The sequence below is a fragment of the Columba livia genome, chromosome 9 (assembly GCF_036013475.1).
Source record: "Columba livia isolate bColLiv1 breed racing homer chromosome 9, bColLiv1.pat.W.v2, whole genome shotgun sequence".
In the NCBI taxonomy this organism is placed as follows: Eukaryota; Metazoa; Chordata; class Aves; order Columbiformes; family Columbidae; genus Columba; species Columba livia.
Window position 1 is genome coordinate 5,776,575 of NC_088610.1, and position 16,840 is coordinate 5,793,414.

Sequence of the window (16,840 nt, forward strand, 5' to 3'; positions counted from 1 at the left end):
GGGAAACAAGGTGTTTCCAAGTAAATCATCCGTGTTTCAAGAGGAGGGACCAGAGTTGTGCCCAGGCGACCCATAAGATGCAGTCTCCTGGAGAAGTTGCCTCCCACCCCAACCATCGCATCTTCACCGTATCCAGTGTTTGTAAAGCAGAGGGTGGGGGAAGATAGCTGAGAAAAGCCGAGCATATTTAAAATGCAAAGCCCCAAACTAGTGAGAACAGGACTCTGGGGCTGGGGATGTAGCTCCTACTCTGCCAGAGCTCTCTGGGGCTCTAAGCAGTAACCAAATACCCACCTGCACCTTGATCCAGGGGTGGTCTAAGGTGGTGATGAGGGGCAAGGGACAAAGCAGGACACTGCTTCAGTCCTCATTGTTGGTGCCTACGGCAGCATGGTGAAGTTCAGATTCGCTACTGCACATCAACAAGTTGCTACTGGAGCTACTAGTTACCAGCCCTGATGGGGCAGGAGAGCAAACTCTCTCCAGCTGCCCAAGCTCAGGCCCAGCCACAACAGCATCATGGCTTTAAAAGAACCCACAAGAAGAGTTGAGTGTTCAAGCTTCAAAACTTTATTCAAGCAGACAGCACATAACCCAGAGAGTTTAGCGCCCCACACCAGTCAGACGCCAGCACAGAGCAAGGCATCCCGACATCCCAGTAGTCACAGTTGTGCTGCCTCACCAGGAGACAGGCTTTGTCTTCCTCTGCTGGCTGTAAAGCGCGTGATTAAGTCTCACATCAAGATGCATGCAAACACTACAGTGAGGACTCCCAGACAGCAGCTCTTAAATGCCATCCAGAGAAGTGTCACTAGGAAACAGTAACACAGAGGGCTGCACACATGCCTCAGAGAGAGACAGCAGGGTAGCTAAGGAAGAGCAAAAAGTCACACAAGTCTGGGCATCAGGCTTCCAGAAAGACCCATGACAATCCAGCCCTCCAAGGTGGTGAGCAGTGAGCTCAGTTAACCAGGCTGGGGGCTCCTCCTTGCCTATTCCTTGTGGAGGCTGAACAACATTCTTTCCCCTCAAGGACCACTGCTACGGCTCAGGTCACTTGGTTTAGGTTTAAATACCATACTGCAGGGCTGGCACCAGCCTGCCAGCTGCTCTTTGGGAACAGCAGAGGTGTCACACAGCAGCAGTGTTCAGCTTCAGATCGGGGAGCAGAGAAAGGTATCACTGATTTCCTCCCCTCCACACATCACCCAGGAGGCAAGACTGGAGTTTACAGCAAGACCTGGGGAGCAAGCAGCCTCCTGTGCACACACACACCAGCATCACCCTAGTGCCCAAGCAGGCCAGCCTCTGAACCAGTACACACACCGAGCCAGAGCAGTGACCAGAGCCCTCCGGACAGCAGTCAGCCCAAAGCCCTACATTCGTCTTTATTTCCCCAGGTCTTTAACTGATTCCAAGGAAGTTCACTAAATCACAGAGCACACAGTCTAACTAGCCTAGTTTCTACTAAACATTCAAGCACCAGTCCCGTGACTGGAGGCAGGAAGCCACTTCAAGACAGCACAGCTATTTGAAAACAGTTCAGCCTACAGAGAAGGTAGAGGAAGTACATCACAGACCGAAGTTTGTATCTGCATCACCACAGGAGAGTGGAAAAAAAATAGGACTGCAGGAAATTGATCCGTGTTAGATACTAACCATCAAGCTTTGCAGATGACATTGCATGATAAGCATAGAACAATTATGGGAAACACTGTCCCCGATAATTACGTACACCCATAGTGCAACATATGGAGGTCACTGCCTCCGATATAACACTGTGGTAGGCAAAAACTACCTTGTTCTTTACACATTATGGAAGACACTGCCCCCGATAATGTCAGTTAAGTTTCATGATACATAAGGTACTGGAAGTTTGCAGGAAGCTGCTGTTTAAAAATTGGGACAATGCCTAATCTGAGGTACAAGAAATTCGTTTGTTGCCACAAGCGGAGCAAGGGCTACACAGCAAGGCCAGGAAGGAAGCTGTGCTCCCCCTGCGAGCACACATTGTCCAGAAAGGGGAGCAAAGAGGGAGTCTGGACCCACAGAGGGGCATGGACACCACAGGGAAGCCAAATTTCTAGTATTTGAGTTTCCATCCAGATTTTCAGCATTTCATGGATCACTTTGGAGTGCAACCCCGAGACTTGCTACCGGGTTTACACCTTTAAGTTTCTTCCAGGAGTGTTTTTGCCACAGAAAGCTTAATTGCTAGTTTTCAAAAACTTTTTTTGAGGGGCCTGTTTAGATTATTTTAAATGCAAAGTTCCAGTATCATGTTTGATTGTAATAGCAGATGCTGCTTTATTCAAAAACGACAGTATAACTGTCATAATTATGGAAGGCACTGCTTCCGATAATTATCTTCTATTAAAAAAACCACACCATTTATAGTGAACACTGTCACTGATAAATAAATAAACAAATAAATATCTCAGTGCCAAACAAGAGCCATCCTGCAAAATGGCATCACTCGAACAGGGTTTGGCCAGCAAGAGACTCTATTTCAGAAAAGGCCCCAGAGCAGGAAGGTCTGAAGTGTCAGTCTAGAGCCATTTCTCAATGCTGCAGGACTCACTGAGGTGCCAGCTGAGGATACAAAAGGGGTATTAGATAATCTTTGGGTCATTTTCCCTGGGTATGGAGACCTGCCTCAGCAGAAGCAAGCTTTCAAGATATTGTTGGGACCCTGCTGTTGACTAAAGGCAGGTTGGGCACTTCAGAGCTTACTGATAATCCAGCACTTGTGGGCTATTACTATGCTGTTTTATTTTTGAACCATGGGTTGGTCTCTGCAGCTCCCTGCCAGAGAAGGGATCCCCATTATAAGTGTTAAGAGGAATCCATTCCATTTTGTCATTAAGTTTAGGGGGCCAATAATTAAAACCCTAAATAGATGAGGTACCTCCCCACACAAGGTACCAGTTCAGGAGTCACCTGAGCTGCTAGTTCTCAAGTACACTGGAGAACACGCCCCACAAACAGCTGTACGTGACCGGTTTGGACTGTGGTCAGATGGGAGCCTGGTCAGAGATTTCATGGTAATCTTAGTACCTGCTTTAAAGCTGCCTCCTATGAATTTGTCAAGGTGAAATTTAAATTTTATGCTCAACTTTGGTCAAAAAAGATTCGTTGCCAGAAAAATCTACAGAAAAATAATTCCATGTTAGGGAGAGTGTTTCCCTAATCCTGTACCTTAACCAGGTGTCTGCCATGTCTAGAATTCGTTGTCTGTATCCCAGATATCACCCACTAAGGCATTGGCTGCCCCTTTAATGGTCCAGGTCGCCAGGGCCAGCTGCTCTTTCAGCATGTTCACGTCCACGCTCTCCTTGTTGGCTCTCAGCTGCTCCAGGTTCTCCAGCAGACTCTGCAGGGTGTGGGAGCCTTTGCCGAAGAAGATGTGGCGAAAGGGAACATCTTTTGGTGAGAGGTATGGGGAGAGGAAGTCATACTCCACCTGGAGCAGAGATGCAAATTTAAGGTTACAGTCTCACCTCCCAAGTTTTTCTTTCCTGCTTCATCGCAAGATCCCAACCTCTGATCCCCACCCAGCCCTTTCCCGCAGCAGCTCCGCAAGGGCCAGACCCTCTCCTGATGGCAAGCACAGAAGTCTGTCACATTGACACTAAACAAGCAGAAGAGACACCGGTCTGCACAGCACCCATGGCTCCTCAGGATTAGGCCTTTCCCAGCCAGCACTTCCTTTGTGAAGGAAGGAAAACCAGCTGCAGACACCCACCTTCATGATCCTGTCATTCAGGGCTCTGCGGACAATCCTGTTTTCCCTGTCACTGTTTGCAATGTCTCTTCTCAGTGCATTTGTAGCTCGCTGGAAGTCACCACGGGCAAAATACAGCCACTTCAAGGTCAGTCCCAGCGTCTGTGAGGGAGGAGCTGTTAGCAAACCTGATTTTCTTCTTTTGCTGCTCTCTTACCAAGAGAAAGTGACTTTTTTTTTTTGCTAGTTTAATCAAGTAGCAAAGCAAGTTCCTGGCAGGCTCCTCTGAGGTCACTGGGCTCAGTGACGTCTCTCCCCACCCACAGATTCTTGTGGGCTTTCAGCAGAGGTGCAAATGAGATGCAAAGCTGCACCATGCTGTCAAAGACAACCAGACAAGAAACCATCCACATACATTTCCTCAAGAGCTCACCACAGTCCGATGAGCTAAATCTGTCTTGCCACAGCTACTCTGCCTGCACTGCTCTATGAGGAATGCCAATTCAGTTCACATCTCGCTACGCTCTCATGCCCAAAGCAGGAAGGTGTTCACCCTGTTGTATCCAATAGCAGCAGAGCCTTATTAGCACACAGCCCCACAAGCCTCTACAGGGATTCAGTGCACTCTGAGCCTTTCTTACCTTCACATCCTGACCATAGGGAAAAAACTTCTCCTGAAATGCTAGCAGTTCTTCAGCGTATCTCTCAAAGTCGAGGAAGAGCTCATGATCGTGGGTCAGCCTGAGAGCTATTTGTCCAGCAACTTCTGCAGCAGCACGCATAAGACCATACAAGTTACCAGTTGTCTTCAGGTTGGCCACAGTGTCCTGAGTAGTGCCCAAGAAAGCGTACTCCTCATCCTTCTGCAATAAAGAAGGCATTGAAGTCAGGCAAGAGTGCTTTTCCAGCTAGGACTTTTCACCTCCTACTACAGCTTGCTTGCTGCTTCCACCACATCCCAGCCCCTTGTGCTGCTAAGCAGTGAGATTTGAGTGGTAGCAAACACTTCACAAGGCAGAGGTGAAAGGAACTGAGCTCCTGCATCTTGTCCCTCCATTTCCAGCAATCAGCAGGATGCTCTGCCGCTTTGTTAAATCCAAAGGCATATAGACCTTTTGCAGAGTACACTGCAGAAGCACAGGTGGGCAAATCCCAGCACCCAATTTGGTACGTGCTGGCAGCACCCACCAAAACTTCTTGGCAGGATAACTCAATTTTTGAGCATGTCTGACACTAACAAAATTCAAGCATTCATAAGCAGAAGCAGCTGCTTTGGGAAAGGTTTCCAGCTGCATGTCTGCAGTAACAGCGGGGCTGCTTGGCTGATGCCATTTTTGCCAGATCCAAGCCACAGGAGCAGACCTGAACAGTCTGAATTCGTACTTGTTCTGGCCAACAGTACAGCTTCCCCAATGCACTGTGTTTGCTGACCAGCAGGCTGTAGTATAGTCTTTCACCAAAGCAGCAACAGCTTGACATCTTTTCAGTGCTTTTAGCTTCTGAATCATTGACCTCTGAGCCTCCAAAAGAGCAAGTTCCCCCTCTCCCAACAAAAAAATGAGTGTTCAGGACTCTGGAACAGGGACCATAGGCCAACCATGCCCCAGGAGCCACCTTCACAGCAAGTACCGCCACAGCCACCAGGTCCAGAGGCTGCATCACCTCCCCCAGAGAGGTTCCTGCATGGGTGACGAGCTTGGGACAGCACCCTGTGCTCTGCCACCCTGGGGAACAGATACCCTTGCAGTGCTCTGTACAGCAGGCAGGTAGGAAATACTTACATTGTAGAAACCAAAGGAAACCACGGGGATTCCTGAGAAGGCCAGAAAAGGGAATGCTGCATTATCCAGACCAAGGGGAACGCTGCAAAAAAAAAAAAAAAAAACACGTACTGAGTAATTACCAACTGGTTTGGTCATCCCAGGAGAAAAGCTACAGGCCCTAGAGTTGAAGTCCTGAGCCAGATGGCCTACCCTGTCTAGACAAGACTGGTTTTGACAGAGTCCCAGCCATGCGCAGAGAGCTGCTCATCCCATTCCGACCACTGGTCCTTGTACAAGGCTGTTCTTGCTCCACAAAAGCTGCCAACAGGCCACTTGGCACAGCACTAAGCACAGCTAGTGCTGTACTGTTTACACTTGCCTGATCCCATTGCAGCATGTAAAGCCCTCCCCCGACAGCAGCATGACACTCCAGCACAAAGAGCAGAAGGCATTTAGTTTGCTCTTTTATGGAGATTTGCTTTCTTCAATAGCAGGACAACAATACTTACACTGTTTTTACCCAGTCAGTGCCAACTCTGTCATAAAGGTTTCCTGTACCCTTTCCTGGGTCCTTCACCTGCACAGAGATGACAGTCAGTGCACTTGTTCTGACCTCTGTTTGGGCCTCCAGGTCCACCCTGGAGCTTGCATTGCTGTGCAGATGCCAAAGTCAGGTGTGCTCCCCTGACCTTTTTTCCACACAGGCATGGTTCATACAGAACACACATTCAGCTCCCACTGAACTGTGGCATTCGCTGATTTTAGACTCTGCATGCGTGAACTGCAATTCCCAGAGCCCAGCTGACTTCAGACAGGGCTCTCCAGAGCATCTCAGACCTTTCTGATAAAAGGGGCTTCCTCCTCAGGTGGAGAAAGTGACCCAGCACAGGTCTGGCTGCTTTCAGTTCCTCCTCAAAAAAAAGAAATCACAGTCACCTTGATTAGCCCAAGACCCTTGAACTCACCCCCTTCATAGTTCTCTCCAGTAATGTGTAGAGCAGCGGGCTGGCAGAAATCTTCATGTGTTTGGAGCCTGCAAAAGAGAGAGGGTGTTTGACACGTCAGCACTATTAACCACTATTGCCAGAGATGATCAATTAAGGTCAAGCTATTCTGGTCCCACTCAGTTGCAAGAAACTGAAGACCAGCAGCTCACCTAGGACTGCAGCATCCAAGTTAATGTAAGTGAAGGCTTTGGTATGCAGCGTGGCAGAGTACCCCTAAAACAAAACAAATACTTTAAGATGAGCAGTACAACACCAAGATGTTTAATCCACACAACATAAAATCACAACTGCGCAGAAGTTTATCAAAGAACAGTACCTCCAGCCATTCAGTAGCACCCACAGCTCCATACTCTCCTGCACTCCAGCTAGCGAAGATGATGCTGCGCCTTGGTTTGTAGCCATCTGCAAAGAGATAAAGAGAGACTGAGGCATCTACCCTTCCCCCATGGAGATGTAGATTAGCACTGAAAGCCTGGGCTGATGAATCGCCCGCTCCTCAGAGCTGAAGCACTCTGGCTGCTGCAGACAACCGTGCACACTAGTGGCTGCACAGACACTGTACCCTGTGCCCCCACACTGGAGGGAAACCATGCTGTCTGAACTTCCTCCCGTTCTTGTTTAGTTGCCAGAGTTCAAAACTAACCCTGGAGACAAGAGCACTTAAATTAAGTGCCATCATGCAGGCCCCCCCACTCCAGCTGACCAACTACTTGAATATTTGCCCACCTTCAGGCCTGGCTGTCCAATAGACAGCTCAGCTTTGAGGTTTCCACCATGTGTTACCCAAGGACATTCTTGCATTCAAGCCATACCAGATACAAGCAGGCAGTCCCTTGGAAATGAGTGCTCACTGCAGACAAGTTATCTAGGTTGGACAAGTAATAGCTTCTCAGGAAGCTTTGTCAGATTCCCTGCGCCTTCCTAAAGGATTATTTTGCAACTGCAGCATTAACACATATAGAGCTAAATCTGCATCGCCTCCCAACCCCGTGCTTTCGTACTCAAATGTTTACCTTTTTTCACCATGTCCGAGATCACACGGGCAAGTTCCAATAATATGGCAGTTCCAACACCAGCCTTGGCTGCTCCTGGGCCCCAGGAATCTCTCTGGGCTCCGATAACAACATACCGATCTATAAAGGAGACATCATGATCTGAGCAGCAAGCTTCAGGTTGCAAACACCATTTATCAGAAAAGCAGCTTTGAGCTTCGGTACTAGGAAGAGAGTACGGAGTCTGAGCCCTGAATCCAGCACACCGCTTGCTTTTATTTAGCCTTTCCCCAGCATCACGGTTCAGCTTTTCCCTTGACCCTTCGGGAAGGGTCTTGGTTCTGCTGAGGAACTGGTTGTGTCTCTCTGGGAGCAGCTGTCACGTTCTGACCATCACACCAGAAGAAGGGGTCCCCTCAAGACTGAGCCACAAGGCAGTTGCTGTTACCTGGTTCTTCAAGTCCCTTGATAGCACCAAAGATGTTCAGAATCTTCCTGTCCGCCATAACGTTGTTCACAGTCAGTTTCACCGTCACGTTGGTTGTCCTCTCCGGCATCACCTTACATCCCATGACCCCACCTTTCCACTCCAAAGGGCATTCCTTTCCACCCATTTTGCTGGGGGGGGGGAAAAAAGAGATCCTTTGAAGTATTGCTCAGTTCTGACCTCTTTTAGCTATCCTGTGAAAAAAGCAAGCCTGTAACTGCAGGTGCAGCTTGTTCAGGGCCTGCTCAGGAAATAACTTGCAGTCCCATCCCATTAATTACGCAGAGAGAGATAGGATGCAGAAACCAAGAGGAACCCAACACTAGGTTAAGAACAGTCTTTAAGACATGAGGCATGGATACAAGTGACATTTCTCCAGACAGTTCCAGTAAGTGCTCCCTGCGGTACACAGCACAGACCAGCAGAGAGCTCCCTGGGCTCACAGCACCTCAGCACCATCCTCACAGCCCTGCAAGCCAGGAGAAACAGTTACCTGAACAGCCTGTCAACTGCTTGGCTAGAGACAGTCTGAACAGCAATGCGAGGTAGCCCAGAAGATTCCACTGGTGGGAACTGGGTGTGGTTGAAAGAAGGGAAGCCTGGGGTGAAGGGGTCTCCAGTTCCAAGGTGGGCCTGTGAAAAACAAGAGGAGTCCTCAAGTCTCAGAGGAGCCTGACAGTTTCCATTCGCACAAGGGCATGAAGCACTGCTGTGCCTGCAGGACCGCTGCAGTCTGCAATGAGAAGGGCTCAAGAGAACAGCAAACAGGGGAGCCAGTCGCATACTCACATGTCCAAAGGGGACAAGTGCATCTGTGTTCCTGTAATCGGAGGGATCCAGGTACATCAAGGCACCAACTGCTCCTACCTCTTTGGCATTTGCGACCTGAAGCAAAGAGTAACATTAACTGCACATTCTCACTGCAAGCAAGGGGAGTTAAGGCAAGTACATGGAATAATGGTGTGAGGGGTTGTGCTCCTCAGTGCCCAGGTCCACTGCAGATTTTAACAGCTACCTGACAGTGACAGATGCACAAGGAAGCTGAATACCAGCAGCTCAGTACTACTCCAAGTAGAGTGTGTCTAATGCCTTTGAACAGGTAGGACACTCCATGGTTAGTCTCTCACCCTGCAATTCCTTCAGCTCACACTTGCCTTCAGAGCAGCTTAGAAGAAATACATGAATTAATTTTTATTATGGTCCATCTGTTTTCCCAAGATTAGGTTAGTCTTAAGACAATGTAAGCAACCAGTGGAGGACCATCTTCACATGGAAAACAAAGCCAAGAGTGGTCTATTCAGGTCCCTGTTTAATGCACCTACAACCCAGCTTCCTACGATAAGCACAAATACTCTTGCCAAGGCTAGACACCAGTTGGAAAAGTGGGAAGGGAACCAGAGAACCAGTGAGCATCCCTTGTAGAAGCACTTTTCAGCTCTGCCTGTGTCTGTGATGCATGCCTGACTAGAAGGAGTCCTGGGGCACAGCCTCCTCAGGAATACCCACCTGGTGGGCAGCTCTTGGTCAAAACTAGAACGGGTTTACGTACAGAAGGACCTGGATCCTTTGGGCTACTTGACCATTTGGTTTGACTTGCTGCAGAGGGAACATTACAGCAACACACAAGGCAGCTGACTGGGCACACAGTGCCAGCACATTCACTTGGTCCAAGTGAAGAGTCAGCAAGGGCCCAAGTGAGACACTGCAGCCAAGCTTCGAAAAGTATCTGGCTGCAGCAGCAAGAGGTACTCTGGAGGCAAGGCTGCTCCTCTTCTAGCAATATCAGTCAGCTCTGCACCCTCTGGCCCCCAGGCTGCCTCCCTGTGCCTCCCAGCTCCATCTCTCCAGACACTTGGCTGCCTCAGACAGACTGCCAGAGGCCAAAAAGAACACCATGAATGGTATCCAGTTCCTTTCAGTGCTGGTGTCCAGACCTGCACATGGAGGCTTAGTGCAAACAAGCAAGACCAGACCTGCAGGGACAAGCCTACATACCCAAGTTCTACAGACCTGAATGGATGCACAGAGGTGTGTTTTCGAGAGGAAGAAGCATAGCCTTCTGCCACCTATTTTGATCAAGCTCTGGGGCACAGACTGCTTACCTTCTCAGCCAGGGTTATTTTTCCAGCTCTGAAGATAATTATAGTTTCATTCAGTGACACATCCAGCTTCTGTACCCTCTGAAAATCAGCTTTCAGTCCATAGTTCACATACACTGGTTTGCCCTGGAACAGAAACACTGGTTACAAATGCAGCAGTCCTACATCAGTAAAATACTTGAAACAGTCTACAGAGTGGCAGTAACTCCCATCAACAGCAGGGAGTTTAAGCTTAGCAATGTAAAGTCTGATCACATGCAACATGCCTCTTGGAGTAGCACTTTTGTCAAGGTTCCCATCTGCATGCCAGCAGAGAAGTTTAAACAGTTACTTCTGCATCTTGCTCAAGTAATAAAACTATGTGAGCCCACTCCTCACCCCACTGTCCCTATCACCACCCCCAGGTCTAACTGGGGAGGGCTTTGTACACTCTGTATCTTGAAGGGACACATTTTCGACATTTCCACCTGGTTAAGTGTCCAAGCACATTTCCAGGATCTTCTTGGAGTCACTTACAACAACTGAGCCAGTCTTGCTGTACGCCACATACGCATCAGGACTCTCCAGTTCCTCTTCCTTACCATCTTCCACAACAGACACTTTGTTGTTGCTACTGTTGAATGTAAAGAGATAGTGTTACATTCTTTCATGCATAAACCCCATATTTAACTGGCTCACATATTTCAGTCTGTGCCTCAGCAATTCTGATCAAGTCAATACTTCCAGTACTTCTGTACAAGAATCTCTGGGGTTGCTCAGAGATGTTAACAAAGGATAACTTCTAAGAAAAGTAGCAGAAAGAATTTGTGTTTCCAGGTCTCTTAGACCCCTTCTAAGAGGACCCAAGCCAATTAATTTCTTCCCAATGTAAAGGAACAAGAAGACATGAGGTTTGAGCTGCCAGCAAACACAATGACTGCTGATACCTCGCTGAGCTACTGTAGGGGCCACAGCCAGGTCTGCAACACGTCTGGGTGCCAAGACAGAGTTGCCCACAACAGCAGTTTTAGACACAAGGAATCTGCCCTTCAGCTGAGTTTTTACTCAATTTTGTTCCTTCCCCTTCCTAAGCATGCTTTGAGCAACAGTTGCCCCAGGAAAAATCCAGAGGGCTGCTACCAGACACTCTGGATTTAGAAAGCCTGAGACAGGAGCAGCTACTGCTTGGTTAGATTGAGGCCTTCTTTGGAGAGGGGTAACTGGATCACAATCTTAGCACTGCTATTAGCACAAATCATGTGTTTGCTCAAGACAACAGATAACCACACCGTAAGGAGGAGATCTGGATCACTTCGTTAACGTACCTGCCTTTGACCTGCAGCTTAATGTAGTGCTCGTCGTTCCACACTTCATCCAAGAGGAATCTGGTGAACTGGTCATGAATGTAGTTGGCAGTGCTCTGATCTTCAGTGTCCCCAGCTTCAAAAGAGTACTTATTTGCTCTTTGCCTGTAGGCAACAGATGCATAGTTTAGGCTACAGCACCAGGTTGCACTGCAGTGCTCCAGCCTGCAAACCCAAGTTGGATGCGCCACTTAAGTCCACGTTTAACCACATGCCACCCCAAAACATCTTTAAGTCCTTTGTTCTCCAAAGGAGCTCAATTTCTGCTCACAGGCTGTGTCTCTCCCATAGCTGTAGCTAAACTTTCTGGAACTGTTACCTCAGGTTGACCTCAAGGCGTTCAACTGACAGTTTATCTGACAACAGATCTCTGAGATCGGGCCAGTAGAGGACAGGTGGTCCAGGAACCTCTTCTTCCTCAGTTTCATCATCATCCGCTAGGTAAGACGCAGTAGGAGTCACCTCACACTTGCCACTTCCATCCAGACACCTGCCAGCCTTCTGCATTCGTCCACGATAACTCAAGTAGCCGATCAGAAACCCTATGGACAGAACAGGTATTTTTTTTGTGCTGCAGGAAGATGCCTAAACCAGCCCCATGCCATACAAGTGCATTCAAAGCAGCTTCAGGGTTAACATGCACCTCTGTTCTCGCTCCATTTTTGACAAGCTGGCATACCCAGCGACAGACAGGAATACATGGCCTGACATTTTGCCCGAGTTGGCACATCTTAAAGTACACTGTAAATCTGACCTTGTGCTTGGCACAAGAGTCCCTCCAGCACCACTTGGGAAGGAGAATACTTACTTTAGGTCAGCGGCAGCATTAAAACCCTTGAGAGATGAGCACCAGAGGCTTTACTGGTACGTTCACCCACATCTCTAGCAAAGTGTTAAGAGTTAATCTAGGGAAAACCAGTACACTTGACACATGGACTGGTTTGCCATTTAGCTACGTCACAGTTCCACTGTCAAACTTCACACTTCTTTGTGTCAATTCTGTACCGTAAGCCTGAGCTAGACATACTTAGAGTTAGCGATAAGAGGCTGCAGCCCGGATCCAGGCTCTTTAATTATCTCCTGAAACAATACAGGTTCAATTGTTAACAGCCTCAGATAAGCTAAATACCACAGTCCACTTCATGCAGTTGCATCCCACCCCTCCTTACCAATCAAAAGGAGGAGGACGGCTGCAATGACTAGGAAGCAGCGGTTCCTGCCACTCCGAGGAGGAGGAGACATGATGGCATGCAGGTGCTCTGGTCTCCCAGGCTCCCCTCCATCCTCATCGTCAGCAGACAGCTTCATCTCCACGTGGCTGTTGTCTCCCTCTGTTTGCCGGGCAATGCTGAAGCGTGTGTATGACATCGGCTCACCACTGAACTGTGTTGAAAGACAGTGATGTGAGGGAAGACTTTGTTACACCAGCCTACAGTCCTTGCAGCCAGTTGCACCTGTGCTCCAAACCAAATACAGATTTTTCATCTGAAACCGCTCCAGCACAGCCCAGGCATTTGGCTGTCAGTAAGTCAGGCTGGCTGGTTTGAACAGACAGTTATTTAGGATTTCCAGAGTCCATTCAGCATCTGTTTGCCCTGCACAAGTTCACAGCCACACTGGTCAAAGTCTAGATTGGAGTCTCTTACAGATATGACATGGCCAATGGCATCAGCATTTCCCAGGTGACCCCAGAGCAAAGACTGATTGAAGCACAAACTCTTGGTCTTAATCTGACTTGAACACACGCAACTTGCACGGAAGGAAGCTTAGATCAGGACAGAGGAGAAGGCAGGCAAGTCCTCCATAGTTGTGCCTTTGAGCCACATCCACTCTGACATAAAAAACTCTCATTCAGCATCCGGACAATCTTGTATTCAACTGCCTCAGGATACTTGTAAATTACACTATTGATGGCTATTATAAAGCAGCCAGGCTGAAGAGAGACGACCCATGGGAATCCTGCTATCTTAGCTACATGAAAGCTGAGAGCGACTGGAACCGTTCAGCAGGTCTTTATCAGTGCCCAGGCAGAGCAGCTTCCAGTCTGCAGCCCACATCTCTAAACGGTTGCAATGCACAGTCCAACCGTCCACAGAACAGCAGCCTGTGCGGAGAGGACATGCCTCAACCCTACACAGCCTCCACGCTTGTTTAGAGACCAAACCACCACATTCAGTCTGAGCCCAAGGTCATTTCACAGTCTTTAGGACCAGTGGGCTTGCTTGAGCAAGCTCAGAGCTACCTCATCCTGCACATTTGTTTCAAAGTGCAGGTTGCATTCAAAGGCTGGACTTGTGGTTGAATTCCCACCCCCAAAGTAACATAATAGAACACATGTTGATTGTCCTGATAGGCATTTAACCAGCTTCCTCTGCAGCACTTCCTCCTGGAACACTGTTCAAGGCTAATCCCTCCTCCTCATCAGGTTCCCTAGAGACCCAAGACATGGTAACAGTTAACGATAAACCCAGCAGCACTGAACTGCTTAAGCCACCTCCTTATCACATCCAGCTACCTACAGTGACATCAGATTCACAACCCACACAGCAGCACCTAACACTGCTTTGGATTAATCATCTTCGCCGATATCAACATGGACATGGTTGAACCTTTCTTCTGCAGTATGGTCAGCCCACCAAGAGACAAACGGCGCAGGGGGACTGCGTCTTACCAAGTTAGAGATCACCGCTCTGGCATGGTCCATTGCCTTTTGGAGGAGTGTCCACCAACTTGACCAAAGCCCTAGAAGTTCAGAACACAACAGGTCACGTTAGACTGTTCCCTTGCCTCTACGTAAGACACCCAAGGTCTGTCATTGCCACTAGCAGAACGCTTGCCTGCGGATTTTGTGTGCATGCTTCTGCGTAAGTCACAATGTTGTGACAATGTATTCAACCTTGAATACAACCTAGAAGTTCACATACCCCCACTGCAAATATAAGTTCTGACAAAAAAACTGACTCCGTTGAACTCTGGGGACAGGGGTGTATAAATGAGGAACTGAGTCTCAAACAGCTAATTTCAGGCAAGGGTGTTAGCAATGGTAAGGCCACCTCTGCTCAGGGAGGGCTGACGAGAGGCACTTGCTCAGCTGTGACAACAGACACATATCTAAGGTTCCTGTGGTCTGTCTCAATGACAGGATGGATGCAAGAGTCCAATTAGTAGCCAGAAATGGCATGGTCATAATGCAAAGCAGGACAAACTCCTACTCTGCCAAAACACTTCCAGTCGCAAGGTGCCTATAGATGGCTATATTATTTACCACATTATGAAGGCAATTCTGACAGAATAGCCAAGAGCAACTGTCCAAAAACATTTCAGTAACTTTTTTCGCTCGGATTTCTCTAGACAGCAAACTTATCTGAAAGGCAAACTGCAACTGATTTACTTCAGCATTTCTTCCTGAAAATATTATTGAAAAAGCTCTGTAAATTAATTGACCAGGCAGCTTGAGCTGGGACAGGTGCTCAGGCTGGGAGCATGCACAACTTGAGCATTGCCTCAAGCAGTGCCGCTAGGCAATGGCTTTGAACTGGTCTTCAGGTGCACGTGGATTAGCTCTACACCTGGGAGCTATGCAACCTAAGCAGGTTTTATTTGGAGATCAAAGGCCATTTGCTCAGTTTACCTTTTGTTTAGGGCAAGAGCATATGGAGATCATTCCTGGCAGCTTTGAGAAGCCTTTTCCAAGTGACAACCTGAGGCTCAGGCTGGGCAGGGCACAACAGGGTGTGCGTGTGGAGGGTCTCCTAGACCAATTAACCCAAGGGCACAAGACAGCATAAAAGGCCTCTGGGCGCAGCACCTGGCAGGATGCTCCCCGGGAGCACAGGAGCACCCCCCGAGCCCCCCACTCCGAACCCCCTCCCACCAGCGCGGAAGGGGGAAGCCCACGCTCCGGCACCCCACAGGGTGCCTTCCCTCCTCCCGCCAAACAGCACAGGGGTCGGCCAATAACCCCAAATCCCTTTAAAATAACGTAAGGGGAAAGAAAAAATAATAATAACATAGGAGTAGCCTCCTGCGAGGGCTGGGCTCCCCGGTATCGCGGGCAGGGCCCGCCTGCGGGCCGCCAGATAAGCGTGCCGGCGATACGCCGCCCGCCGAGAGCACGTCTCCTCTGTGCCCGGGCCTGCAGCCGCATGCCCGCCCGGGCCGCGGGGCGGCCCCGCTACCCGCCTTCAATGTCAGGCGGGCGGTCACAGCAGCTTCCGCCGCAGCCATGTGCGCGCCCGCCCACCGGCCCGCCGCCAACCGGAACTGCAGCGCCGCCCGCCTGCCTGTCGCTCCTCGGCCGCACCACCTCGCCTCAGGGCAGCAGCCACCGCCGCCCCTCCCCCGCCCGCCCAACGGCTCGCGGGCCGCGCTGCTCACCCTCCGCAGCTCCGCTGTCCGCACCAGGACCCAACTGCTACCCCCGGCGCCGCAGCGCTCCGCTCCCTCCCCTGGCCGCGGCCCGCCCCCGCGGCCCTGCAGCCAATCAGCGCGCGTTCCGCCGGTGCGGCAGGCGCGCGCGCCGCATGGGCAGCTCCCGCCCCGGACAGTTGCCGATACCCGGCTGTAAGCTTCCCGGAGCGCCGGGGGTCCCGGAGCGCCCCTGCCCAGCGCGGGCAGCTCCCCGCGGCCTGTTCTCCGGGAGACCGTTTTTAGGTGCTTCCGTTGCTTTAGGTGCCTGCAGACCCCGGCCGAAGGGCCCGGGGGTGCGGTGGTGGGCGCTGCCCGGGGAGCGGGGGCGGCTTTGCAGCCCTTAGGTCGCCGCAGCGGCGGAGGGGAATCTGCTGCTGCCGGCTTTGCCTGTTGGCTGGTTGCTGCTGCCCTGCTCGAGCAGCCCCCGCTTCGGGGAAGGAATATAACAGATGTTATAAATCCCTTTTAGATGCCCTCGGGGCGGCGGAGGAGCCGCTTAAGGAGCGGCTTGTGTTTTATTGGGTGGATGTGAGTTCCAGCTTCCCCCCGGGAAGGGCTGGGAGCAGGGCAGCCGCCCTGCATAGAGACGAATTTAACACCCCTACACAGGATGCGTAAGCGTTTACCACAGTATGCAGGAGCCACAAGAAAGAGCAGGTCACAGATGCATCATTCCCACCTTCTCAGCATTTTGAGAGAGAAGGGCAGGAAAAACATTTTCCTCCCTGGGTGGTACAAACCAGACACAGGACTCGTTCTGGCTTGGGAAGCGCTTGGCATCTTCAGGTCCCAGCAAGCCACGCGTGCTCGGGGCTGCCCTTTTAGATCGGAACAAGCAGAGGCATCCAGGGTGCCTTTCCTTCATGTCTTTCCCCAGTGGTGCATAAACACTAGAAGTACGGACAGCCCATGTCATGCCATGGGCTGCATGTGGCCTGCAGAGCAGTTTATGTGGCCACCCAGGTGAAAGCATACATGTTGGTCACCACGGGATTACTCCAGCTCTAAAATAAAA

At 50.1% G+C, this 16,840-nt stretch overlaps 1 protein-coding gene across 2 annotated transcripts; it reads right to left on the reverse strand.

Moving 5' to 3' along the window:
* Positions 1-547: 547 nt before the first annotated feature.
* On the reverse strand, positions 548-15,910 carry TFRC (transferrin receptor). 2 transcript variants are annotated; one of them, XM_065072888.1, is made up of 19 exons: positions 15,793-15,910; positions 14,087-14,157; positions 12,585-12,798; positions 11,735-11,957; positions 11,377-11,520; positions 10,589-10,685; positions 10,076-10,198; positions 8,763-8,858; positions 8,467-8,606; positions 7,935-8,104; positions 7,508-7,627; positions 6,811-6,896; positions 6,644-6,707; positions 6,453-6,520; positions 5,997-6,064; positions 5,506-5,587; positions 4,366-4,587; positions 3,746-3,886; positions 548-3,463 (listed from the first exon to the last, which is right to left on the reverse strand). In XM_065072888.1, the coding sequence occupies exons 2-19, from the start codon at positions 14,117-14,119 to the stop codon at positions 3,221-3,223; spliced, it is 2,334 nt and encodes a 777-aa protein (XP_064928960.1). In that variant the 5' UTR covers positions 14,120-14,157; positions 15,793-15,910; the 3' UTR covers positions 548-3,220. The 2 variants fall into 2 exon arrangements, with proteins under 2 accessions (XP_064928960.1, XP_021136232.2); XM_021280557.2 differs by lacking the exon at positions 15,793-15,910 and adding an exon at positions 15,047-15,675.
* Between the last annotated feature and the right edge of the window lie 930 nt (positions 15,911-16,840).